Source organism: Furipterus horrens, unplaced genomic scaffold, assembly GCF_987537825.1.
Source record: "Furipterus horrens unplaced genomic scaffold, mFurHor1.1.pri manual_scaffold_1, whole genome shotgun sequence".
In the NCBI taxonomy this organism is placed as follows: domain Eukaryota; kingdom Metazoa; phylum Chordata; class Mammalia; order Chiroptera; family Furipteridae; genus Furipterus; species Furipterus horrens.
The window spans coordinates 186,236,291-186,263,655 of NW_028327171.1; the positions used below are offsets into that span (position 1 = coordinate 186,236,291).

The following is a 27,365-nucleotide window of genomic DNA, read 5'->3' on the forward strand; positions in this document are numbered from 1 at the left end:
GCCCATAGAACCACAATCTCTAAGGACTGCTCCCAGGAGGAGGTTTGCCTCCTCAGCTGGGCCAACAAGAACTACTTGTGGCCTAGATATCTGTGTAATGAAAACAGACCAGGAGTGTCTCATGACGCACAACTGGCAGGAGAGGGAGGCAGTTTAATATGTTGGCAAAGACTGAAAAATCCAACCAAGAGGATGTTATGTTAAGAACACCACATGAAACAGAGTTAAGATCTTTGATCTGAAAACTGATGGGAGAAGGGAAAGACAAGTAAATCACTAGACAGGCACTTCAGAGAAGCTGCTGTCATCTCATTAGCCCTATAGTTCCCATCCCTGGCACTTCCTAATGCGTTTGCATTTTATTATAAATTTAATAATGCTACATGTCTCACTTGGCTTTATTTAGCATAAAATGGCCTTGAGAGAAAAATGCAATTTACATACTTATTTTATTACCTTTCTTGATTATGCTCACCTTCAGACTCAAAGACAGAAGAATGATGTTCCTTAGATATTAAATCTACTTCTAAACGAGGGATTTTTTTTGCAGTAAATGAGGAATAACATGCACAGAAATGGCTGCCACAAAGTCTGACAGAGCTAAATTATTCATGCAAAACATTCCTTTGAACACAAAGAATTCCATCAGAAGATTAAGCCACTGTGATGAAAGAAGTCACTGTTAACCCTCATACCAAACTTTTCCACAAGGGACACTGTACAAATAAATCTTCAGTAAGAAATGCAATAAACCACCAATTATGTGTAGTCTCATTATTCAGTTCCCTTTAGCCATTTCATTTCTGCTCTTTTTTCTCTCTTTTGCCTTTTCTCTCTCTTTTGCCCTTTATATATTTTATTGCTCATAAATATCCACATCACCTAATAGACTAGTGAAGGACTCAGAGTTACAAAGGTATGACATGTTAAATATTGTGGTTTAAAGTTTTATTTGGAGAAGAGGTTTAAGATATTAATCAAAATGTAGTTTTTGTTTTTGCTGTCAAGTTCAATAATTTGTATCCCTACTTATCCACAGATAATCAAGAGTAGAGCATTTGCAGGCAGCCATTCCACAGAGTTTACATGCTCTTGGATAAATATTATCATTCACTGTCAATACAACCAGATTAATATTTTAGAATTAACATTATAAAATTGTTTTCATATGCTATCATTTTAGTAATTTCTGTATATTATCTGCAAATAACTGACTATAGGGTAGGAAACAAGACCTATTTTTAGCCCAACACCATTTGGATTGAGGTGGGATATTGGAAGAAGTACTTAAATAAGAAACATTTGGCTGTGCCCCAAAGCTTATTTCCTACTTTCTAGGAAAATATCCTGGGATTTTCATCTCCTAGATGGTCATTCTCCCAGAGTGAGTTAATTAACACACCTCTGAAGTCAAAATCAGTATGTGTGTATCATGTTTAGAATGATACTGATAACTTGAAGCGTAAGGCAATGCTTCTAAACTAAGAAAACCATGGTATGGTCAAATTAAATTTTCTGAGCCATGTAGGCTGGATAGTTACTCCCTACCTATAAGAAAGGATTTCTGTACCAGCAGTCCCTTGGGACTGTGAAGGTGTAAAGTACAGGTAGCCAACTAAAATGTTTTCAGGAGACAGACAGATAATGAGTTAGGGGAGTGTCACAAGCATTGGTACTTCTAAGTGCCCTTCTAAAAACCTAGATATTTTAAAACCTGAGTGTTCCAACCAAAACATATTTATTGGCCAAATTTGAACCATAAGTCACCAGTTTACAATCTCTGAGATTTGCCAGGAAACAAAAACAGAAAAGGCTTTCATGGTAAGTAACCTCATGCGGGGAGGAGAAGAAGTACGCTAGAATAGACGCGGATGCCCAGAGGGCCATGGGCCAGCAATGGACTACTCACCATGCCCCCTTTTGTCATGTGTAATAAGGATGCATCATGGCAATGTCCGTTTTTAAAATCAGCCTTCTGACTCTCACTCTTGAGAATATCTATTTTCATTCACCTTTTCTTATTTCAGAAGCAGTATAACCACAGAAAAATGAAAACAAAACATCTTGCAGCGATAGACATCTGTTAGATTTTATTTTGTATATATTGTAGTACAGTTGTCTTTTATAGAAGTCCATTTCAAATACTGATTTTCTTAGTGTATTCTTGAATTTATGACTGACAATTAATTTTTTAAAAATCAGTGGTTTTCAAACACTTTTGACAATAACCTAAATATGAAATAACATTTTACATTAAAACCCAGAATACACATACAGAAGTATGTATATTTTCTTGTATGAAAAATTTCAGTTTGTATAAACTGATGTTCTATGAAACTCTATTTTCCTTTCTATTCTTTTTTAAATTGCTAGTTTCATTTTTTTTTTTTTAAATCCTCACCTGAGGACATTTTCTCATTGCTTTTAGAGAGAGAGAAAGAGAGAGAGAGTAAAACATCAAGGAAAAAAGAGAAGCATCAACTGGTTGCCTCCCATACACATCCAGACCAGTGATGGTATGCACCTGACCTTCACTGGGGATCAGGGATCGAACCTGCAACCTAAGTATGTGCCCTGATTAGGAAAAACACCCACAACTTTTTGGTTACGTGATGATGCTACAATCAACTGAGTCACACCAACCAGGGCCAATTGTTAGTTTCAACTAAATAAATCTTATAAATCACAAATGAGTTCAACTCACAACCAGTGTTTTCATTTTATGATAAACATACAAGCAATTTGAATATTTTAGTAAGCAGAAAATTAAAAACTTGTCTTATGCACTTTCTGATTTTTATGTGTAGTCCTCCACAGAAATAGGAGTATCCCTTGGCTTATTGTCCCCCCTAGTCTCCAAATTTTTCCTTTCTCTAGGTGAGGTAAGCACAAATAATTTTTAATAACCAAAGTCCTAACATGGGGCTAACACACTACATTATGTATTTTTTTAAGTAACTATGCATAGTTATAGTCTTTTTACCACCAGAAAACTTGGTAGAAGAAATAACTTCTGAGTTTATACCAATAATCTAATTCAAGATATACTTGAATTTCAGAAGTATTACACCCAAAATAAATAAATAACTAGGTCACATATCATATGTGAGAATCTGTAGAAAGACGTGACTATTCATGCCTTTATAACTGCACACTTCCAAACTGGACATCATGCTTAATTAAAGACAGCCTTACCAGACAATGTAAAGCTAACGAGTTTCCGAGAATGCTGACTTCCTGAAGCACCTCCTTCCATGCCTTCTGCCCCCATCTGCAGACAAAAAACATGTTATCTGAAGTTTCACGGGAGTACCATGCTACTCAACCTTCCTAGGGAATCACATATGTTTGCAAATACAATAATTTTTGTATCAAACATATATTTAATAAATGCCTTTTCATATGCAGCAAATTTGGGAATTGAGACACAAATGCAGATTCTCAAAGAAGAGAGAAAGGATCACACCTAATTTTAATTTTTACCCAAAATGAAACCTATATGAGCTTCTAAATTCCCTGGGATATGAGTCAACTTACTATATGTTGTTTTAGTTCTTTGATAAGGATATACTTGATACATAGTAAATATTGCTATTACTGTATAAAAACATTCCTTAAGCTAAAATAATCAGCCCCAGCTGGTGTGGCTCAGTGGATTGAGCACAGCCCTGTGAACCAAAGGGTCACAGGTCCAATTCCCAGTCAGGGCACATGCCTGGGTTGCAGGCTAGGTCCCCAGTCGGGGGCATGCAAGAGGCAATCACACATTGATGTTTCTCTCCCCCCCCTCTCTCTTCCTCCCTACTCCCTAAAAATAAATAAAATCTTAAAAAACAAAAAAACAAAAAAACCTTGTCTTCTTAAAACATAAAAAATAAATTAAAAAATAAAAAATAAAACACCAACTTCCCTCAGATTTGTTAGAAAAACCTAGAATAAACTAAATAGGTGATTTATACCAGACTCATCCATATATATGTAGAATTAACCTCACTTGCCAAACATTTCTGAGTGGTCGCATGGTTGTTCCATCATCCTCCAGGGGCTTCAGGTCCATGGCACATGCTATTCTAATTAGCTGTAATAATAATCTACAGTGCTCTTTTACTAATTACTACATTGTGAAGCTTTTCCTAAACCTTTCAGGTAAAATATACCTCATTGAAACTAGTCATTTATAGAACACATAGCAGATTTAGCTTTTCTCTCAATATATGTACAACTAGTATTCAATTCACGGCACACAAGGTTCTCTAAAAAGATAAATTACACAATACTGTAAGAGATAGAATTGAAGGCAGAATATAATTTGATAGTAGGGAAATAGAAACCTCATTTTAATCATAAGGTTTAGATTAAACTCTTCCACCTTATCTTTGTGGCGCTCCCCACACTCCTTTAAAAATCAGCCCAAGAAAGAAAACTTTCATCAATCCAAGAAAAGCTAAACATTTTCAAAATAGATACCATTCAAATTTTGACATATAAATTTCTACTTCCTTCTCTGCTTCCTGTAACTTACTCAAAACTCATTTGTGCAACACTTAACTGCTTCCTGATTGTTTTACATGTTATTTGCTATAGACTAGGGTCCCATCCAGGCATCTTTATTTCATTCCATCCATAAAACCAACTCCTTGATGACACTGGGTTGGCTCTCAACAAGTACATAAACTTATCATAGTGTGTGCTACCCCTGACTCACCACCCCCAGATTAACTGGAGCAGGAACAACAGCAAACTCGCCAGACCACTGATCACTGTCACAATCTCGTCCTGCTTTCACCATACATCCCTGCACTATAGAGCGGTCAATAGCAAGGTAGTGGACACTCTGTCTGAGACAGACACTCAGCAACCTGTCCCTCCTGGGCCCTGGGTACAGCCAGACATCTGGTAAACCATGGCCTCCCTCAAATGGACCACAGGGCCCTGTGAGTTGCACCACCCCCTCAAAGACGTGCTGCCTCTTTTTGCCAAGGGCTACTCATGCAAAGTGAGTTAAATGAGACTGAAAAGATTCATAGTCTTTTTTTTTAAAAAAAACCTTAAACAGATTTATTTAAAACTTATTTACAATATTCTAAGATACTATAGAAACAAAAGAAAATGCCCTTTGTTCTCAGTTTTAAAATGTAATTCCCCATCTGGCAAAAAGGCTAACGTAAAACCGTTTTCACAGAATTCACAGATAAACAGTGTCCTTTACTACAACTGTGGCAAAATGCTCACCTGAAATAATACTCAAAGAATTCAGATTTTATCATTGATGACAATAAAGCCAGGAAAGACCAAACATTACCACTAGATATAGGGATATCAGGGGTAATAAACACATCTGCACTCGATGTTTGGAGAAAGGTTTTTAAATAAACTCACTCCCTAGATTCATTCCAGGAAAACCCAGAAGCAACGCTGTCAACCAAGTGTTGAAACAATACATGGTAGTGAGTGATAGTAGGCTTTATCTGTCCCTAAAGCCAAAGGATTTCCTGTTCCAAGTGTCTGAGATACATATCACTGTGTACTCTGGGTGAATGACAATGACGTCAAAGTATGGATGACAGAGAAGACACAACTTTTTCTTACCCTTGACTCACTGCAAAAGAATATGTGAGAAAGGAGCAGACTAGGATGGCAGCTTACTTCCTTCCCTATAGCATTTCTCAGTTACTCCTTCCAGGGCAATTCTTTGCAACTGGTCATGGAATAATCATAGTAAATAGGCTTTGTGAATATCAATGCAGTTAATCAGTCTCAATAACTAAACACATGCCCTATACCTGGATGATCATCATGCTGTGATACAAATATAGCGCTCCCCCTTATAATGAGGTGTCGCTGTGGCACAGCATCTCAATTTTGGACACAGACCCAAATGTCACAAGCTTGGTCAGAAATCTATTGACCACCAGTTAGTTCTATTAGATACTCTTTGAACCACAATAGTCTATTTTGATTGCGAGTGCTGTATCAATGAAGCTTTAAGGTGCTTAAAAACCTGTCTGAAGCAAATTAATTATCTCCAAACTATCCACAAGACTTGACAGAATAATCTCAATGTAAAAATCAATGGAATGAGATCAATGTTCACCAGGCCGTAAATTCCCACTGCCGTCAATGATATCTGATTATTGAAATTGCTCAAGTTTAAAAAATATCTGAATTCAGAAAACCATGTTTGGAAGCTATTGTCTAATTTCACACGCAGTTAATTTTTCGAAGGGTTTTTATTACAAACAGCTCCACACTTCTAGTTTTATAATTATTCTTTTTATAATATTAATTAAAGCATGTTCCACTGCTTACTACTGACATGGCAGCTTTCGTAGTCAACAACTGTTTTTCTCCTTATGAACTTACAAGCTTTATATAGTAAATGTAGGATACTCTTTTATATTCTATACTATGTTTACTACAATGGGAACTCAAATATAATTCAAATGTGAGCAGAGTACTTAGATATTGCTGATTTTGCACATGCTGTTCCTTCTACCTAAAATGCTCTTCTCCTGCTCTTCACCTAAGCAACTCCTACTCAGCCTTCTGATTGTCCTGCAAACATGTCTTCTTCAGGAAAGCCTTCTAACTCCTTTCTGATCAGGATAAATCCGACTAGTATGTGCTTTCATAGTCCCATTTTACTCCCCCTCATAGAAATTATGACTTGAATAAATAAAATTTAATTTAATTGATATCTCTCCTCCCCCACCAGGCCAATGAGAACAAAGACTGTGCTTTGCTTATCATTTCATCCCTAGTGGTGAGTGCAATGCCTGGCACTTAGCTGGCATCCAATGAATATTTGTTTGAGTGAATGGATAAAGGGAAAGACTGACTGATACAGCATCGGTAGGTCTGAACAACTGCAAAACGCCATCTGCAAAATTACTTTCTGAATTTCTGGGAGTCAACCTGGTCATTTGCTCCTATAAATTTACACACACACACAAAATGTTATCAAGATTCTATATTATAAGAGTCAGTATTTTCCTTCTATTCTTTCATGACCTTATTTTTGCTGATGATTTATAAAAACTAAAATAATTTATATATCTTACACTCTTAGAATTTCCCTGAACTATCTAAGTCCAATTATTCATGTACAATAGAGTGCATCTTATGCAGCTGTAGGAACCTAAAGTTAGTCGATGGAGTCAAAAACAAAAACAAAAAAAATTGTGAGAAGTAATCCTTTGGAAAGTACCATGATGGAAATGGACGCACTTTCCTTCAAAAGTCCAACAAAACCAATGTCCTCCAAAATTAAATTAAATATCACTTTCTTCACTGGAGGGCCTGGTAAAGAGTTTGGGGTCTGTTGAATGGCCATAACGAACCCAAAAATATGTATAGTATCTTTAGGCACAAAACCCCAACTCAACACGGAGAGGGACGCAGCACTGAGACCTCCTGAGGGACAAGCACAGTCGTGGTCCCCACCTCCCACTCTCTTTGGGATGAAAGCTCGTTGCCTGACAGGTACAATCATACACTATTTAAGTCATTATTGTCCTCCCTTTTACTCACTGATCTTATGCAAATTAAGTTCTCATAAGATGCAAGCCATCATTTACTACCAATCTGTCACCCAAATAAGTTTGAAAACCCTTCCATATGGGGGCACTCACCAATTTGCTTCAGAAAGAGCTGCCTGTACAGAGCTATTACAAATCAAATCATATTTTTCCACTGATGAATATTGTGGGTGCAAGTAAACCAGCCTGCAAGTAATTTCCTCTCCTCAGAAGGAGCCCATGCTGTCCTGTGTTTCCTCTTTCATTGTTCCCCGGAACCCAACCCAGCCAGAGCCCAGAGCTGTGCTGGAAATACAGAAGCAAAGCCCTAGGGACCAGAGGAGGAAGCGGCCAGAGGGCACTCACCATCACAGCTGGGTTCTTCACGGTGATGCAGGGGGTGGTGGCTCTCAGGGCTCCGCTGATGCCATGGTAGTATTTAAAACAGATTTTTATCTCCGCTGTGAATTGGAGAAAAACAATAATTTAAACACTGAAACAAGTTATCTAGGAATCAGTTGAGGAAATTCACCACAACTCACTTAGAAAATCCTACTCTTCTCCGATGAGAGGCAACGGATTAATCATACCATTTCTTGTTGGATTTCATATGCTTCTATGGAGTTTTATAATAACCGTGTCAGATATATTAAAAACTAATGCACAAACATGCCAAAATATAAGTAGTGTAGAGATAAGAACAAGTCTAGCTACCACTGATTGAGGTGCTCCGTGATACATATACTACACATAGTGCTGTGTCTCTGGTCATGTTATTCAACCCTCACACCAACTTGGGGAGGCAGACATTCCTGTCCCCATGTTGCAGATGAAGTGCTGAGGAAATGAGAGTCAGGACTCAAACCAATCTGTCTGATACCAAAGCCTTCACTCCTAACCTCTACAATATGCAAGACTGCAGCTGTCCATGGAAATAGAGTTTAACTAGTATGAAAAAATACTACCATAGACTATGCAGTGCTATGGCCTGGGAATCTTCATACAGCCACTAGACAGGAATCAAATTTAGTAATGAAGTCTGTCTAGAAAGTATCAAGCCACATACTATGATAAAGAGAAACATTTATTGAAGAAGATACAAGGTATAAGAAATATTGTATATAGGACAATGATGCCTCAGTACCCTTCAAAGTCATGGCCTTCTTGAGGAAATCTGGTTCATTGGTAGCTGTTTGACTCAAGTCATTAGCAACAGCAGTACAATTTTCCTTCCGCTCTGGTAGCAGAAGCTGTGGAATGAATTTTGCTATGACACGTTTCATGCCAAAATCCTGACTCAGAATCTCAGACGCTAGTTTTTGTAATCCCCAGATCAGCTTCTAGTTCTCGCACTGTCAGTTGCTGATCTTTGTTGATTGCAGCAGGTACACGTTCAACGTTCTCAGGTGCTCTGCTTGTTGCAGGCTTTCCAGAATGTGGATCAGTTACAACAGATTCTCAACTATCTTTGAGGCATTTGTACCACACTTTCCTTAGTGTTGCACTCATTCAGATAGTTTCCACAGAGGAATGTTCAAGCTTAATGCAAAATTTGATGCAGATTCATTGCTCTACTCGCTCAGTCACTTTAAATGCAATGGCCACACAGTACACATGCTCATTCAAGGTCATCTACCACCCCACTGACTAGTACAGTGAAGTTGTCATTGTTCACGCATGCTCATTCCAGTCCACTCTCCTTGGCTGCAGGTTACATCAATGTTGTACAAACCATTCTTGTTATAGTAACAATGGTTGGACTTTTTCCGGACAGACCTCATATATATACCAGTATGTGAATAGATAGATGCAAATACAGATACAGATGTAGATATGTATATTCACAAGTATGTGTGTATTTATACATATTATATATGTATAAATTTAAATTTGATAAAGAGTCATACAGACTTCTGGCCGAGATGGAGGGGTAAATACACATGCTGCATCTCCTCACAACTAAGAAGAAATTTACAACCACTTCAAAACTAAAAAATAACAAACAGAAAATACAGAAAATAGAAACTACAGGGAAGTTCAGCAAAGAAATAAAGAAGAAATAATCAGCTAGAAAGGTAGGAGGGGCGGAGCCAGGACGGAGAGAAAGAGAAGCGGAGCAGCAGCTGTGGGGGTGGTCCTGGCAGGCAGCTAGCAGGTGCAGTTACCTGTACCCGGGGCAAAAAACACAGTCATACAGTTTAAACCTGATAAGCAATCCCAGCCCCAAACCAGACCACACAGTTTGCGGTTCCAGCACTGGGGAAAACAGAGCCATATTGCTTCTGACTGTGAAAGCAAGTGGGGGCTGGGTCAGAGAAGAAGCTACTAGTCTCAAAAAAGGAGGCAGCTTGCTTAGTACAGGAAGAGGAAGAAGTGCCTGGAAAAGCAGCAGGAACTGGCACTTTTCCTTCTTAGACCTCTCCCCGACATACAGCACCAAAATGCGGTGAAACGACCGCCAGCACTAACGAATACCTAAGGCTAATGGAAGAGGTGCGGCAGCCCCACCCAAATCACAGAGGCAATCGCAGGAAGCTGTCATGATGAAGAGACAGAGAAGTACAGCCCAGAAGGGGGTGCAGATCAAGATCCCAGTGACACAACTAAGCAACCAGCAGATAGCACACCTAACAGATGAGGAGATAGCTTAAGAGATGCACAGTTTAAGGCATTGGTGATATAGATGCTCACAGACTGGACAGCAAAGGTTAAACAGAATGGGGAAAGAATGAAGGCTCTCCTGGCTGAAATGAAGGAAAATCCACATGAAACAAGTAGTGAAGGAAAGGAAACCAGGGTTCAAATCAACAAACTGGAACATAAGGAAGAAATAAATAGTCAACCAGTACAGAAGGAGGAAATGAGAATTTAAAAAACTGAGGAGAGGCTTAGAAACCTCTGGGACAGCTATAAACATGCCAACATCCAGATCATAGGGTTGCCAGAAGGTGAAGAGGGAGAGCAAGAAATTGAAAAATTATGTGAAAAAATAATGAAGGAAAACTTCCCTAATTTGGGGAAGGAAATGGACATATGGGTCTAGGAAGCACAGAGAGTCCCAAACAAACTAGTCCCAGGGAGGATCACACTAAGACACATCATAATCAAACTGACAAAGGTTAGGGATAAAGAGAGAATGTGTCAAAGATAAATCACACAGACACTGGAATTTCTCTGTATACAGAGCATCTGAGTCACTGAAGTGTCATGCAAAATGCCTTTTTTCCCAAGGCATCATTCAGCAAGGTAATGATGCTGATGGGCAGGCCCCAGGCACAGTCCCAGCCTACAGAAGTGGACTCCTCAACTGCATCACCTGGATTACCAAGGTGGGGCCACTAGATACATCTTTCCAAGGGAGTTCATCTTCCATGGGGTCTCCTGACTGCCCCAAGTCATGCCCCACAGAGTATTTAGTTCACTTGTTTTAAGAGAAAAAAATATAATGATTAAAGAAAAAATCCTCTTTTATGAATTTGTATTATTGCATATTTCCTATTAATGATGAAATACTAAAAACAAAGTCTGTCATGAGGTAAAACATTGAGTCTTTCCATTATGTACATTAATCACTAAGTGGCAATTCAAAATGTAGTTAACACTATGAAGCCACAGATTTTTACCATGTGCCTGCCCATCACAACACAGGCCCAGCACCACGCCAGATACGGCAAGAGAATCAAAGAAAGGTTTCTGGTCTAGCAGGTGATTTATAGTGCAGCTGTTGGGATGACAATCGCAGGCCTGACAAAACAGAAGATAAACACTAAAAAGGAAGGCTACTGGGTAGAGGATTGTGAAGACCTCGGAGAAGACTAGCGAGGATGCAGTGGAATCAGAAAGGCTCCCAGAACAAAGAGGTCAGGACTCAAACCTACAGATGAGAAAAATGAGGGTACAGAGGTTAGGAGTGAGGAGGGGCGAAAGCAGGGAAGCAGATGAGCACACCGGCTTTGAGGAACAACAAGATGACCTTTGTAGAAATTCTAGCTTTATCATTACTTCACTCCCCTGGAAACAGCCATAAATGAATTTCCTGAACACTAACACAGGTTTATGATTATTACTGAAATAGTAGTAGTTATATAGCTCTAAGCAAACCTTACTGTCCCATTCGCTTTCTCCCAAGACCAATAGCATGTATTCTGCAAGAACAAAGCTTAAAAAAATGCATGAGGCCTGTCAAAGAAGAACAGCTCAGTGAAGAGCATGAGATTAAATTCTGTAGGCATGAGCTCCATAATGTCACCCCCTAAATGTTGGAGACCAGCAGTTGGACTCTGCCTGCAGTGGTACTTCAAAGATCAAATCAATAATAAGCAGCTCATTTTTCAATAAGGACAAACACATTTTTAAAAGACATCTTCCCAAACTCTAAAGGTAGGATTGCATCTCCTCTAAATAGTCAGCGAGGTAGCAGACTGTACGACCAAAAAAAAAAAAAAAAAAAAAAAGAAAAGTGACTGCTTACTTTTATTTGTAAGATAATGATAGCTGGGCCAACTTTGCTGACCCATTTGAGTATAATTTTATTCCTTGTTATGGCAAATCTCTAACTCCAGTGATAAACTAGAGTCTCAGAAACAGTAAGATAAAGTTACTCAGAGTTCCACAAAGCAGGTTTTGCAGATGGACATGGTCACCCAAAACGCTGCAGGGCTAACAGCTTCATAAGGCTTTAGGGCTAGGTGCAAAGCAGAGGGGTTTGCACAGATCACCCATTGCCAAATCCAACACAGGATGGACGCCAGAGAGAAATAGACAGGACAGCTGTATGCACCTGGACTGAAACCAACCACTCCTTCAGCAGGACACCAGTAAAGATCCCTCACCCTAAAATACAGGAATGTCCTATGCTGAGTGGGAGTTTCCATCTTCAAATATTATTTAGTGTTTTAGGAGGTCTCAAAATTTTTTTAAAAGTGTAAGTAAACAACATCCCCTCTGAGTAAGAGAGAGAAGAGAGAAAGAAGCATTTTGATTACTGTTCTTGAACATTTTAGCTATGAGAAGAGGTCACTGGAAAGAATACTTCAAGGGTGGAAAAGGGAACTTAGAACCAGGCTTCTATTTTAGCTTCAATTTTAACCTGTAACTGCAGGAGGATCTGATACAAAAACAGGCGAACACAAATGCAGGCATGATGACTGAACATCAGATAAGGGAGAAGCCCGCTGCTCCCAGGGCCAGCCCTATTCACAGGCAGGGGAGATGGTGGATGTGGACTAAGGAGCAATGAATGATCCCATCTACCAAAGAATGGATTCTCCACACAGAGATGGATAGACCAATTGAAATAATGAAGGAGAGAGAAAGCCGGTCTGAAAGAATGAACAAAATGAACGACTACAGTCTATAAAAGACTATAGAAATAAGACATTCTTGCGTGCTGAGACAACTTTTGGAACTTCTTACATTTCAAAGCTCAAGAACGAACACAGCCCAGATGACCAATTCAGTTTCTGTGAGCATCAGCTCATTTGAGGACTATTTGACAGTCTTATGACAAGTGCAGATGAAAGTGATCCTCCTCTCCAATGCCTAGGAAGGTCATCTACCCCAAATTAAACCAATCTTCATCCTTCAAGTTCATTCAAGTAGACCCTGTAATAATACAAGTCTGGGCCACTGGCCTCCTTTATGGGTTTATCCAGACAAACAGAAGCCATCCTTACATTTAGAAATAGCTTAGTGCTCAAATCTAGGTTTGCCCATGAATTTAGGTCAATTTGAAGAGAATTTTCCTTCGCCTGGACTTCTGATGAGCTCAAGAGAATTTTCTGCCTGAAGATGAAAGCAAATATTTTTAAATGCCATAAGTTTTTAAGGTAAGAGGTGGAAAATATAAAAGCTGTCTAAAATACCCAGCAACACCCGTCCCACCCCCCAATTTTTTAAGCTACTTGCCATTAGCTCAGACATTTAAGCAAGACTTCATTATGTTGTGAAGTCCCCGTAGGTCTGCTATAGTCAGACATGGGATAAAAAAAATATCTAAAAGACACAGACTATACTTCTGAGCACTGATATAAGTATAACCTGAAGTTTTTACATTGAATGGATATTGAAAAGATAAAAGATGTGTGTTGGGGAAGGCCTCATTCTGATTAATGAAGATAAACTTATAAAGCCAAATCTTTCTGTAATTCCTATTCACTGTCCAGGACATTAACTTATGTAATTTTTCTCAGTCCTTAAAAAATACATTACTGAATATTTCCAGTTTTATAATCATACAACATAATACCCCCAACTTTGTGTAGGAAAAATTGAGGTGGAAATGCTAAATTAGAGGAGAAAAGAAAAAGAAATCAGAGTCTTTTCTTCATTTCCAATTCCTACCTTCAATGTGAAGCCCATTTCTATTAAATACTAAAATGAGGGGTAAAGAAAAACCTTTGTTGAGACAGAAATATTTACTATACCCTCATCAGCCAGGACATTACGAACCTCTAACACTTGGGAAGGAAGAAAGAAAATCAATCACAGAAAATGAGATACTCTGTAAATGGTTTTTTTTCCCCCTACATATACTGTTCCAAATTATAGCTGCGTGTGATACTGACTTCTTCCCAGGTGTTCACCTGAGCCCCATAATATGAATCTGCACACTCCATCAAGAGGCAATTGTTCCTAGCAGTCTTCAGCATTTTGGAGCAAATAAGAAGGTGGTTTTACCTTTTCCCCTGAAGTTCAGTTGGCAATACTTCTCAGCTAAATCAGCCTCTTAAACCCTGGGACCCTTTCAAAGGAGGAAGCACAAGGCCCAGCTTAGCTATTTCCCACTCCATTTCCGCCGTGTTCCTTTATTACTTATTTTTCTGACTTACGTAGACAGTAATGCCAGCTGGGCCAATGTTGGAAAGTAAAGTAGAAATAGGCGGTAAAAACAAATCACCCATAATCTCACCTCCCAGAAACCACCCTAGTTCCCATTTTGGCAAACATCTTTCTGGACTTTTTCCTATGTGCTGTGATAGGAGTTAGGACCGTGCTGTATGTACTGCCTTTCCCCGCCCCCTCACTTAGATTATGAGCATTTTCCCTTAAAAATTGCATTCCATTTAAGGTTTAAAGAGAGAATCTAGCCAGATATTGAACTGAAAATAAGACATTCCTTAAGGGGCAAGAATAGGATTAGAGAAAGTTCTAGAATGCTGACCTACCAGTAAAAATGTGGAAGAAATAATGTGATGCCTTTAATGGTCATTCTAAGTAATAGATGTTAATCTTTCAAATAACTTTTTATATTACAGAAATTTTATATGCTTTAATAATAAATGTTTACATCAGGTTACTACTTAATCCAACTTTATTTTATATTTTAAGGTGTAGTAAGTACAATCCTTGTACTAGCATCCATATACTTTTTTATATTAAATCCTGCGCATACAGAAAACTTAATTCTTATACAGAGATAAATAACTCAGAAAATTGTAAAAAAGCCCATATTTTCCCTACATGAAAGAAAAATTCTGTAAATGTAGAAGTTAACTTGGACCATCCAGTAAATCAATAATTTATTTATGCTTCTAGCTACTCAACAAAAATGTATTTACTATGTTCTCAATAATATTAGTGCCAAATATAAATACTCCCCTTCACCCAAAATAAAAAGGGACATGATATTTCTGTGAACTATGTACTATATAAAATAATTTGCATTTACAAATAAATATAACATCAGATAACTGGGTAATGGTTGAAGTAACTGCAGCCAATTTCTGATTCCTAGTAAATTGACCTCTATGACAGTCCCAGATTATCTTATCTACACTTGTAAAAACCAGGACTCAAATGCAAAAGTTATTCTGCTATTGGGAAAAATAATATCAAAGTTAGTAAATAAAATTTTTTAATTCAGTTAAATTCTTAAATTTAACTTAAATCTTGAATTATTCTTTCTGCTCTCTAAAATTAATGTTAATAATGAAATATTAATTACAAATATAGATACAAGGGTATAAAAATGTGTGAAGTACTAAAATAGCCACACATAATTTATATATCATACATTCATATGATACATAAACACACACACTTTTTCCAAAATACATGAACATTTTCTAATGAGCATTTTCTAAAACAATATATTTTCCAGATTGGGGTTATATGGCATAAATATATAAGTCAGACACCAAAATTTTTTAGATAACACTCAGAAAGGACCCCACAGATCTCTGCATGTTTATGCATTGTTAATAGCAAACTTGTATTTCGCGCTTAGTTACTTACGTTCCATGAAATAGGGCCCAGGTTCAATTCTCCATACAATCTGTCCTTTTTGTGTTCCAGTCACACCCCTGTTTTTAGAATCCCAGAAGTTGGCTGGAGAATTCTCATCTGAAAAAAAACAAAGAAACACTTTCAGCTTAATTATAACCCCTTTGTCCTTTCTGAGCCCAAAGACTAATAGAAATTCTAAGATACATAGAAAAAAGATAAAGAGGAAGTATTAATGACCATGATTCTTGATGACTACCTCCCAGCAGCTTATTGGCCTGAATTTCTGTACTTGCATTTATATGGGACAACTGGGGAGGCATGCAGGGAAAGATGATCGCGTCTTTGGGCCTGGCCAGGTTGTTCACTGTCGCCAACACACAAAACTACAAAGAACAAAGGATGCAGCCTCAGTGGTGGATTGATACAGAAAAAAGGTGTTGAGCTCTCATCTGTAAAATCCTTTATGAAGAGGAAAGGAAGAGCAGAGCTGGGAGATTACAATAAAACTCAAGATGGGGTACAAAAAGGGACATTAAGCTATAAAACTGAATCATGACACAGTCTGGATTTGCCATGATCAGGGTCCAGGTCACCAGGTCTGCTAGGAAAGTCTTTTACAAAATGCCAAAGGCAGTAGAACTCAGCAGATATAAGAAAAGGAAAGAGACAGCATTCAGACTTCTGCATGAAAGAAGGTTAGAAAGGACGGATTCAAAGAATAGGCCTGAAAGCAGCATTTTCTAAGTTGTCCGGCCTCATGACACATAGAAAATGGTAATATCAATAGGCATACTGGGGTAGATGGGAGAGACACTTAAAACTTTAGATGGCAGGCAGGGACACTGTGGTTGCCCAGGCTCCATCCCCCGCTCCGAAGGCTGAAGGGATCCATATTCTATATAACTTGCTCACAACTCAACTAGTTTGAACCTCTGCCCTAGAGGCCTAGACTGGGTAGTGAACCTGAAAACAAGGACACTATTCAGAGTTTTATAGGTACACAAAACTGTGTCGTCGTCGGCAGCCGTCCGTCTCGAGAGACGATGGTGTAGCTTCTTAAGAGTCTATCTGCACCGCCGAGAATGGCTGTGCAGTCCGACTCGGGAGTGACATGGTAGTATCTGTCTCCTCCCGTGTTGAATCGACATCTTGCGATGACGCTGAAGCTACAGAGCCTGGGCAGGGTAATATGGAGGGTCTGCTGTTGCCCATGCAGCAGACCCCCCCTCTCTTCGCAGCTGAAGGGTCCAAGGGAAAGACGGAGTCAATACAGCTTGGGTTCAGGTGCGCCGCAGGAGTTGCCGGTGTTGACTACAACGTCAAACCGCCTTAGGGACTCCGGCTCCGGATTTTCTGTCGGGGTTTACTCCCTTAGCCTTTCCCCTGAAGAGGTATGCCGCAAGGCAGCGGAGGTTTTTTGGAGTCAGAGTTTTCCTTCTCTGATGTACCCTGACTGGAAGATCGAACCAGCGACACTTAGCTCGCAGGCCGACACTCAATCCACTGAGCTAAACCAGCCAGGGCAACAAAACTGTGTACAATGACATTATCTCTTAAAGCCAAATGTACCTCATTTGTTTCACAATCCCTTTCCCAAGAGGAAAGCTTAGGGAAACACTTATAATTAAGAGCAGGAATAAACCACACAGGGTGAAGCTATATATACTAAAAAAGAAAAGAGAGAAAAAGTCCGTCCCAAGCCCAAGGGAATAGGCCTGAGAGGAAAAACCTCTCTTGTTTTGAGCCTAAAAACATAAAATAACTCAGGGGTCAGATAATCCAGCTCTGAGGGACTCCTGTCTGTCATTCTCCTTGTGGCCCACTGGTGTCATCATATTGATAAGCCAGAGAACTTAGGGAGGAACAGTTCTTTCATGCGATTTGCACTCAACACATGTTGTGAAAGTCTAAGAAGTAGCCACTGTTCATTATAGAAATGGAAAGGAATAAGCTATGCATGGCATCACTTTCACACCTGGACAAACAACCCAAAGACACAACTACATTGTCACTGAAATATAGACACAATGCTGACATTCAGACGGCACTCAGGCAATCGCCTAAAACCGGACATGAAAGGTGTCCTGTGGCTATCAGTCTTGTGGCTCCTTGGAGCTGACCCCACTCACTGCTTATCCATTGCACTACTTAGATGGGGAGAGGGACTCTCAAGTTTTCACAAATAAATGTGCTTTATTAGCTGTTGGTCACTTGGAAGTCACAGAAAGCTGGACCTCATAGGCATGAGTGGATGATACTCTGCTCCAAGAAAAAGGGGGAAAATTAGGGAATGTGAGGATACTGAAGCAGAATACAGGCACATGGGTAGAATTTGTCCAGCTATTCAAATGTTTTTGTTTTTGTTTTTAATGTGGCCATGCACATGGGAAATTTTCCTCAAGGCCCCAGGAAGGAAGCAGCAGCAAATCTTGTTTCAGGAAACAAGCACTAGGGATCATGATGATAAAAATTAACAGGAACAAAACTGCACTTGTTACTGTAACCTCACTATAAGAGAGTTTGCATTTCTGGTATTACTGAACGACACCAAACTAAGTATACCCTTCTGACACAACAACCTCGGGAGCATGGGCCACTGAGGAGCAGGACTAGAATGAGAGGGTGGCAATGGGAGGATACTTACTATTAGAAGTCTGAGCTCCAGACAGTGATGCCTGACCCGACACAACCTTACATGTTCCCTAGAGGAGAATTCTGACAGAGAAGAAGACCAATTTTATTTGGTTCTTCAGACGCAACCATTTTCCTTTAAGTAGGTGAACCCTTTCATTTAGTTTGTAGCCAATTCTAGTCTAGCCCAGTAGCTCCCTACCAGTGACAGTATTTCTCAGCTCAGATCACTTTTTCATGGGTATTCGAGCATAGAATATTTTTTCCCAGATTGTATGAGTTGTTTTTCCTCTACTCTCATTTAACACCTACATTAGGTAATTCAGCTTTTCAAAATTGCTCTCACTCCAAATTAAAAAAATAATAATAGTATAAAATGGTATACCAAAGAAGGGGTTTTAAATCCCCTACAAGGGTAATATAAATGTAATTATAAACCTATTTCTTCTATTAACAGAATAAAGTTTCTGATAGATCAAAGAAACATCAGTCTTTAAAACCAATTACCAATTTTTCCACTTATATGTGGTCATTTCTTTTCCCTATTTCTCTTAACATGCAAATCAGACGCACTGACTTCACATCCCCCGTTTCCACCCTCTTAATGGGAGCAAGGTACCACTCAAACATGGAAGACATGAGGCCTCATCTCCATCTCCTGACCACCTGCCATCTCTTTCATCTCCATACTGACTTCTTGCTGTCTTGCCCAGGTTCTAACCCATTATAGCAGTGCCCTTGACCCCTCTGTCAGTCACCTTCTCTCACTTTGATCTTTAGCATCTTCCTTTCAACCTAGAAACATGTCAGCTCCCATGAGGCATATTTTCTGGTTTTTACCTTGGCTTTTGCTCATTGACTCTTACTTTCCTTTATGTTCCTTCCTACTAGGATTAAAGTGTCTGTTTTAAAGTTATAATAGAGTCTATATAATAGGTGTGTATATTCTAGATACTTAGGTTACTTTCTAGCTGAAATGTAATCACAAAAAGAAATATTGGAGATTTTTAATTCATGTACCTAAAAACCTTACTAAATCTAACTTTGTTTGGTAGGGTTTATTCCACATGTGTCTCATATATGTTCTTTATTGTTTTACAAGTCTAGTTGGCAGTACCTTTTATCTAAAATAGAAAAATGAAGCACATACCAAAAAAAGCCCTAAAATCTTTCTGATATAATTTTCATGCCTATCCCTTTGTGATGGCCCTGGCTGGTTTAGCTCAGTGGATTGAGCGTCGGCCTGCGAGCTAAGTGTCGCTGGTTCGATCTTCCAGTCAGGGTAGGTCAGAGAAGGAAAACTCTGACTCCAAAAAACCTCCGCTGCCTTGCGGCATACCTCTTCAGGGGAAAGGCTAAGGGAGTAAACCCCGACAGAAAATCCGGAGCCGGAGTCCCTAAGGCGGTTTGACGTTGTAGTCAACACCGGCAACTCCTGCGGCGCACCTGAAGCCAAGCTGTATTGACTCCGTCTTTCCCTTGGACCCTTCAGCTGCGAAGAGAGGGGGGGTCTGCTGCATGGGCAACAGCAGACCCTCCATATCACCCTGCCCAGGCTCTGTAGCTTCAGCGTCATCGCAAGATGTCGATTCAACATGGGAGGAGACAGATACCGTGTCACTCCCGAGTCGGACTGCACAGCCATTCTCGGCGGTGCAGATAGACTCTTAAGAAGCTACACCATCGTCTCTCGAGACGGACGGCTGCCGAAATCCCTTTGTGATTAGTGAGAGAACATGATCAAGAAAACTTTTGAAAATCTTTACTCTTGCCTTATTTTATCAATCCATGGTATTTTCCAAAATGATTTCATTTGCTATGTTTAAAAGTTACTCTTTAGGATTATTCTAGTTAATCCCATTATTAATACTGAAACGACATCTGTTAAGTCTGCTTCTCCAAGGGAGAAACAAACACAGTGTTTGGACACAGGAAATAAAGGAGAAGAGATATAAGATTAAACTACACACAACTAATTTCTCTTCTTATATTAACTATAGAGTACAGTGGCTCAGAGAATTTTCTCAGATCTGGTTAATAACATGAGGAACAGGTCTTCTTTCCTTAATGAAAACCATATGATTTTTAGGAGGAACACTCTGGGGTCTTATACAAATTTTCATATTATCAGATTTAACTACATTTCCTGCACATTCGGTAGGTCACAAAGCAGATTGGCTACCTTCTCCTTTGACTAACTGATCCTCCAGGGCAACGACTGCCCAATTCCATTGCTCACGGTGCATATCCCCACAGCTTCCTCCAAATACTTGGTCCTATTCTGTTCTTCCAGAGATTTTGATTCAGTAGGTTTGAGTGAGTATGCAGGAATCTGAATTTCAGCACCCAATCAGGTGATTCTGATATAGGTACTACAAACTCCATAGATGGAAAAATTCTGTTTGTGGTAATTTCCAGGGAAATTGAGCAATCAGGCAATGTTCTAGACCATGCACATCTCTTTGACTACTGTCCCCTTCATTTGTTAGCTTGTTCCTTCCTTCCTTCCTCCCTTCAGTTGAAAGGCATTTACTGACTGCCTACTATGAAGATCAAGAACACCCATTTCCTGCCATATGGAGTTGACAGGGCAGTGGGGAGACGGGCACGAGACTGGCACATAAGCTACAATGCAATGTAAAAAGTGCTGTGATAGAGGTGTGCACACTTCATAAAGTGTTAAAGGAGAACAGACGAAGAACGAGTAGTGCTCCTCGTGGTTGTGCGTAATTAAAATGTCTCCAGTTTGAAGTGTCTCTGGGAGACGCATAAGGAGATATCCTTTGGGAGATCTACACATGTAAGCCAGTCAGTAAGCTGTCCCATCCATTCCTTTGCTTCTCTCTTCCCTAAGACATATTGTTTTATCTCCCAGTGTTCACTTTCTTTGTTTGGGGTGGGGGGTGGGGGGTGGGGGGGTGTTCCATGAATGGTCATCAGAAGCAGCAAACAAGTGGCCATATTCAGAGCTGAATTCAGTGGTAAAAGTTCCTATTGTTGCCTGGGCCCCAGGATATGATTCTTTTCTTCCTTGGAGAAGTAGGATTAATTATATTAACCTATAATATGATTGTAAACAGTTTTTTTTTTAAAGCTAAATAAATTCTTTTTTATTTAAATGCCACAAAAAGCTAAAAGAATGTAAGCATGAAGTCTGGTCATTTTTTTCAAACTCTTCTTTTGCCATAATATTTCATACACAAAAATCAGTGTGAAAAGTATCTTTAAGGGAGTAATTTTCTCTTACGTGTGATTTTTAGACCCAAGAAAATGTTCTGAATTGGCTTTGAAGATAAAAGAATATACAGGAGACATGTCCAGACATACCCAAAAATAATTTGGATTTGGAAATGTTTCAAAGTCTATATTAACATTTCCAAACCTTCATAGAGAATTGGAGATAAAATTGAAAAATTTAAAATGTATTTAAAGCTCTCACTCTTTATCAATCAAGCCAGGGAGTTGAGAAAAGATGAGAAGTTTTATGGAAAGATGCCATGAGACAGATTGTGCCAGAAAATAAAAAATAATGCTTACAAATTCTCTTTTGCATTAAAGTAATCCATTTTTATCTTTTCTCCAAAATGGTATAAATATATAAATTGATTTTAAATTACTTTTTGGATACAAACTGTATATAACTATGTTCTGAGATTGAATCATAAAGAGGCCTGGTGTTATTCTGGCTACATTCAGAAATTATATGCCACGTCTAGGATTTGGGAGTTAGAGACTAATAATACTAAGATACAATTTGAATCAAAATGATCATTCTATACCTGGGCAAAGCACATACCTTCACAGAGACCCCACTGACTGTTAAAACTGCAAATGTACCAGCATATACCAGGGCAGGTTATGGAACCCCACTGCATATGAGAAGAAAACTTTGCTAATGACTTTGAGATGGGAACTACATTGCAGGGGAGGGGTCAGTCTTTACCAGTGATTGTACCAAACAGAGCGCCAATCTTACTCAGTGCTCTAAGAGTCATTAACAAACTTCTAAATGAACTTGAAAATCAGGCATTAGTTTTTTAACCAATCTGTCCGGATATCCAATCCCGTATGCTGAAGCCCTCTCTGGATGGAAAAAAAGTGAGTGCCAGACTGGCTGGGCACTTACAATCATGACACCGTGCCACCAGCTGAAACTGCACCCACTGGTGACTATGGCTTTAGAGCCACCTGAATGGCAATTTTCTTACAGGTACCAGAAGAATTTAATGGTTATAATGTGCCAGAGATGGGAGAAAAGGACATCAGCATATTACAGGACAGAAAAAGCAACAGAAGCTATGAGGAGCCTATGACAAATCTGCGAAGTCTGGCCTTGGGGACATCTGTGCCTTCCTACACATTTACCGCCCCTAGAAGTCAACCCCCTCTTCTTTTGTCTAGTTACTTCTCCTCAATTTATTGTCTTTTGTTTAAGTGGTACATAAGCTTCTTTGAGTCCTCATTTCTTTTCCATGAAGGTTCCCATGCACATAGAAATTAAAATTTTACATCTAATGAAATTTCTATGCCTTTTCTTCTGTTAATCCATCTCTTGTCAGTCTGATTTGCAGGCTCAATCCCTGACCCTAGGAGGATAGAAGGTAGGTTTTTTCTCTCTTCTACATGTCCTCAAAGGTGTGGTCAGGATTCTGCCTCAAGGTCCATTTGTCTGGTACTTCCCCCATATATCCTTATGGCTCAATCCTCTCCTTTGATGCTTTTCTTGTTTGCTTGCATATCTCCTCAATGAAATCTACCCCGACTGCACCCACTTAAAACTGTAACTAGTCTAGCATCCCTGAACCATGCTATTTTGCTCAATTTCTTTTCTATAACCCTCTCACCATCTAACATACTATAAAATCTATGTATATTTCTTGTATATTGTCTCTTTCTCTCTAAAATGTAAACTCCGTGAGGTCAAGATTTTTGTTTGTTCTGTGCACTGATGTATCTCAAGTGACTAGAACAGTGTCTGGCACATAGTAGATGCTCAGATTTGGCTGAAAGATATCCTAAATTCTTCTTTTGATTATATGACATTAACTAAATATTAGTATTATATTTCAAGAATATACAAAAGAGAAATAAAATTCATGCCAAGGAATGCATAAAGCCCTTTTAAAGAGATGTCCATCTTGTTCAGAATAAAGAAAAACAAGAGAAATATTGCAAATTCCATGGTAAGCTTCATTAGACTAATTTAACAAAAGCTGTTTATTTAAGCTCTTAGTCTTTATGGCAAAAATTTCAAGTTAACTTAATTCAATCACACTGCTGTGAATTGACATTCATTCACCTTTGATTATATCTTACAGTTGGTCACACCAATGCACAAAAAGATGAATTGGCTTACCTAAGATCACATGACCAGTTTCAGGTAAAGGCCTTTTAAATATCTTAAAACAGATTCTTTCCTGACAAAGGCTTTTAGATGATTTCTAAAGTAAGATTTATATTTCCCCAACTGAATATCTTCCTATATAAAATGTAGGAAATGCAAATTCTTCTATAATACCTCAAATAGATAAATTACTAAAGCCTTACTTATATCAAACAAGAAATCTATTTCTTATCTGGCTACTATAAAACTATAATAAATATCATTGTGAAAATAGAACATGTAATTTGTAATCGTTTTATCCAATTTCATGATAAAAGTATTGGAAGGAATTTAGGTGCTTTTTATAAAATTTTTCAGCGTCTTTAAAGTATATACACATTGTTGTCAGTACATAATTTCCCCCATCATAGTTTGCATGGCAATTTTCCTCTAGCAATTACACTTTAAGATGAGAATGTAATCCCAAGATCTTTTAAAGGGTCAAGTATGGCCAGCATTTGGTTGCTTGGTAAAAACCTTACCACAAGATCCAATATTAGGCCCATCGGTAATAATAATGACACTAAAACACCTCAATCCTATTTTGTGTCCCAAGGCTGACAGGTCAGAATAAGACTTCCTATTGCTAAATAACTTTCATGAGAAAGAGAACAGTAAATGATCTTTTTCTAAAGGTCCATAATTAGGGGCAAGGTGATGACAGGCTAACAAGAATTAAAAGAAATAGGGTAAGGCCTAAAGACAGAAAAAAACCCAATTCTAAAACTTATGGAGAAAAAGAAATTTATTAAAAATTAATTCAACAATATTTATTGAGCACTGGCCAGTGTGGCTCAGTGGATTGAGTGTTGGCCTGCAAACCAAGACTATCAGCCAGGCAATATTCTAAGTGACAGGAATTCCAAGGGGAATAAGAGAATCCAAGTCCCAGTCCTTATGGAGATTTTGGTCCAGTGGGGAAAGTGATCAATAAACATACAAAATAATCTATATGTCAGGTGGTATAGTCAATATAATGTAATACTAGGTAAAGATAACATGGCTTGAAGAAAGACAGACAGCAGAGTTAGGGGAGGGAAGAGAGGTTGCTGCAGGAGTACTACTTACATAGGTTGGTTAGGTAAACATTTGAACAGGTGCCTGAATGAAGTGAGAGCATTTCTTCAGGGAAACTTGGGAAAAGGCCAAAACCAAAAGTGCAAAGACCCTGAAATAGCAACAAGCCTACCATATTCTGCAGTGAGGCAGCTAGGACAGAGTGAACAAGGCAGAGAAGGGGGAAAGGAGGAGATCAGAGATGGGCAGGGCCACCTTTAAGATCTTAAAATAGTATCAAACACTGTAGAGCTTACTATGTTTTGCTATTATTAATTCACTGAAACAACTAACAATCGTTTGAGGTACTATTTTCAGATTTTTAACAATGGGGAAATGAAGGCACAGAGAAGTTAAGAAATTTGCCCAAGGTCCTGAAATAAGTACATGCAGAGTGAACACAGGCTGCCTGCTCCACAGACCATGATCCTCGACACTACACCGCACTCTCTAGACCATGGAGAAGGGCTGGGATTACATTCTGACGACCATGGAAAGTCTCTGAAGGATTTAAAGCAGGGAGGTGACACGATCTGCATTTTTAAAAAATTATTCTGGCTGCTGCCTGCAGAGGAGACTGCACAAGGACAAGAGAGGACGGCTCATGATGCTTCACGCCCAGGCCCAGCACCAAGTATGGGAGCATAACTTAAACATGACCCTCCTCCCATATCCATCTTTCCTGTGCAGACAGGGCTGCGGCAGCTATAAATATCCACCCTTAGTGCAAAGGGCTGTGCACCAATTCCAGCCTCTTCAGCCCAATGACCCCGTGATGTGACTCATCCGCCTCTAAGCACTCTCCAGCCAAACCACCACACTGTAATTTCACTCTTTAACTCCACCATGCTCTTCTCACTCTCTTTCTTCAAACAATTCCTGCAAGTCCAACTTTCCCACACTCAACCTTAATCAGTGAAAATATAATGCTCCAATTCTTCATCACTTATAATGCCATAAAATACATAATGGAACATATTTAATATAGCACTGGCATTTCATCCACACAGACCCTCTATTCAACAATAAGTATGCTTTTAATTTTAAAGTATGTATCATTTATTATAGGTGCTATTAAAGGAAGACACTGCTTGGTAATGGTATTGCAAGGTGACCATAAGATCCCAGAATGTCAAGAATTAGCAGGCCTGAGTTTAAACTCTATTTCTCCCATTTACTGGATTTATGACCTCAGAAAGTCAAACTGCAGAGACTCCATGTCGTTATTCCATAGGATGATAACAGCACCTCGCCCAGAAAGCTACGAGGAACACACAGTACAGTATTGAGCTGGCGTATAATAGGGACTAACCGTGTGGGTTTAAAAAATTTTTCAATCCATTTCATCCTTCTTTCAAAGGGAGGTACGTTTTTTAATAGTCAAAAGCACAATTCCTCTACTTCATTTTGTTAATTTTTACTTTTTAAATTTATTTGGTTCTAATTTCTTATAAATATACATACATTAAAACAAAAGCATGCTTGTCTATATGTTTTTAGAGACTCTGCTTTCTTAAACAAAGGATGCCAAATGACCAGACAACAGAAGTGCAGGCTTATGTACAGTTAAGGGGTAGTTCATTATGCCATTGCACACATGGCTCAGTTTCTCAGACAGTTTTTGGATGGGAAATTACTCAAAGTTTAATAAACTTCTGTCAATGAGCTTTAAGCCTGGCCTAATAAAGACTCAGGCAGAAGTGCCCTTACCTCCCTATACAATAAAACTGGAATTTTGAATACAGTGTTTAATTTGGGAAACTCTGCCTCAGCACTATGTGTATAAAAAGTTGCCAGGAATAACAATATTTTAATTATCTATCCTCCCTCCTTTTCTTTATTTTTAAAAATACCATGCATATACTAAAGCTCTCAGTGAAGTTTAAAAACAACCTCTAGATCCTTCAAGATGTTACTTTTACATTACATATGACAAGTGAAGATTCTGAGGCACATACAACTATTAAAAAATGTAATGTTTAGCACAAAAATACCCTTTGGTTAGGGGTAAATTACTCCTTTGATCTTAATGAGCTCATACTATAGGGACAGAGAGCTGCAATAGCTAACTTTGTTGGAGCTAATCCAACTAGGTTGGAAAATATTAATTAGAAGTATGTGAGAGCAACCTTTCTGGAACATTCATTGCTACTGATCCTAAAGAATAATTTGCAGAAGTGACTGCTCTTTATGGGTCCCTCTTCAAAATGGCTTAATCAGAAGATGAACAAGCTTCCAAGAGATTAGACTGCTCACCTGAATCTTGACTAAACCTTCAACTTATTTTTCATTAAACTGAGCATGTATCAGTGTTGCTTAGTAGGTGTATTGGCATTTTAGCAGATAATTCTTTGTGAGGGTCTGCCTAATCCATGAGAGGAACTTTGGCATCCCTAGCTCCCAGGCACTAAATGCCAGTTGCATCCTATATAACAATTTTTAAAAAAATTCCCAATCCTTTTGAGAACCATTGATTGGCATTTTATAGCCAAAAAACAAAATTTTTCATTTGAAAAACTAATTTGTAAACAATTAAAATAGAACCGAAGTTT

At 38.7% G+C, this 27,365-nt stretch overlaps 1 protein-coding gene across 1 annotated transcript in view; it reads right to left on the reverse strand.

The window, feature by feature from the left end:
- The window catches only part of HECW2 (HECT, C2 and WW domain containing E3 ubiquitin protein ligase 2), a 217,615-nt gene that overhangs the window by 138,364 nt on the left and 51,886 nt on the right, over positions 1 to 27,365 (reverse strand). The window contains exons 2-4 of the mRNA XM_090282068.1: positions 15,753 to 15,860; positions 7,884 to 7,978; positions 3,196 to 3,271 (exon numbers count right to left, since the gene is read on the reverse strand). Coding sequence (XP_090138194.1) covers positions 3,196 to 3,271; positions 7,884 to 7,978; positions 15,753 to 15,860 — 279 coding nt within the window. The remainder of the gene's footprint in view (positions 1 to 3,195; positions 3,272 to 7,883; positions 7,979 to 15,752; positions 15,861 to 27,365) is intronic.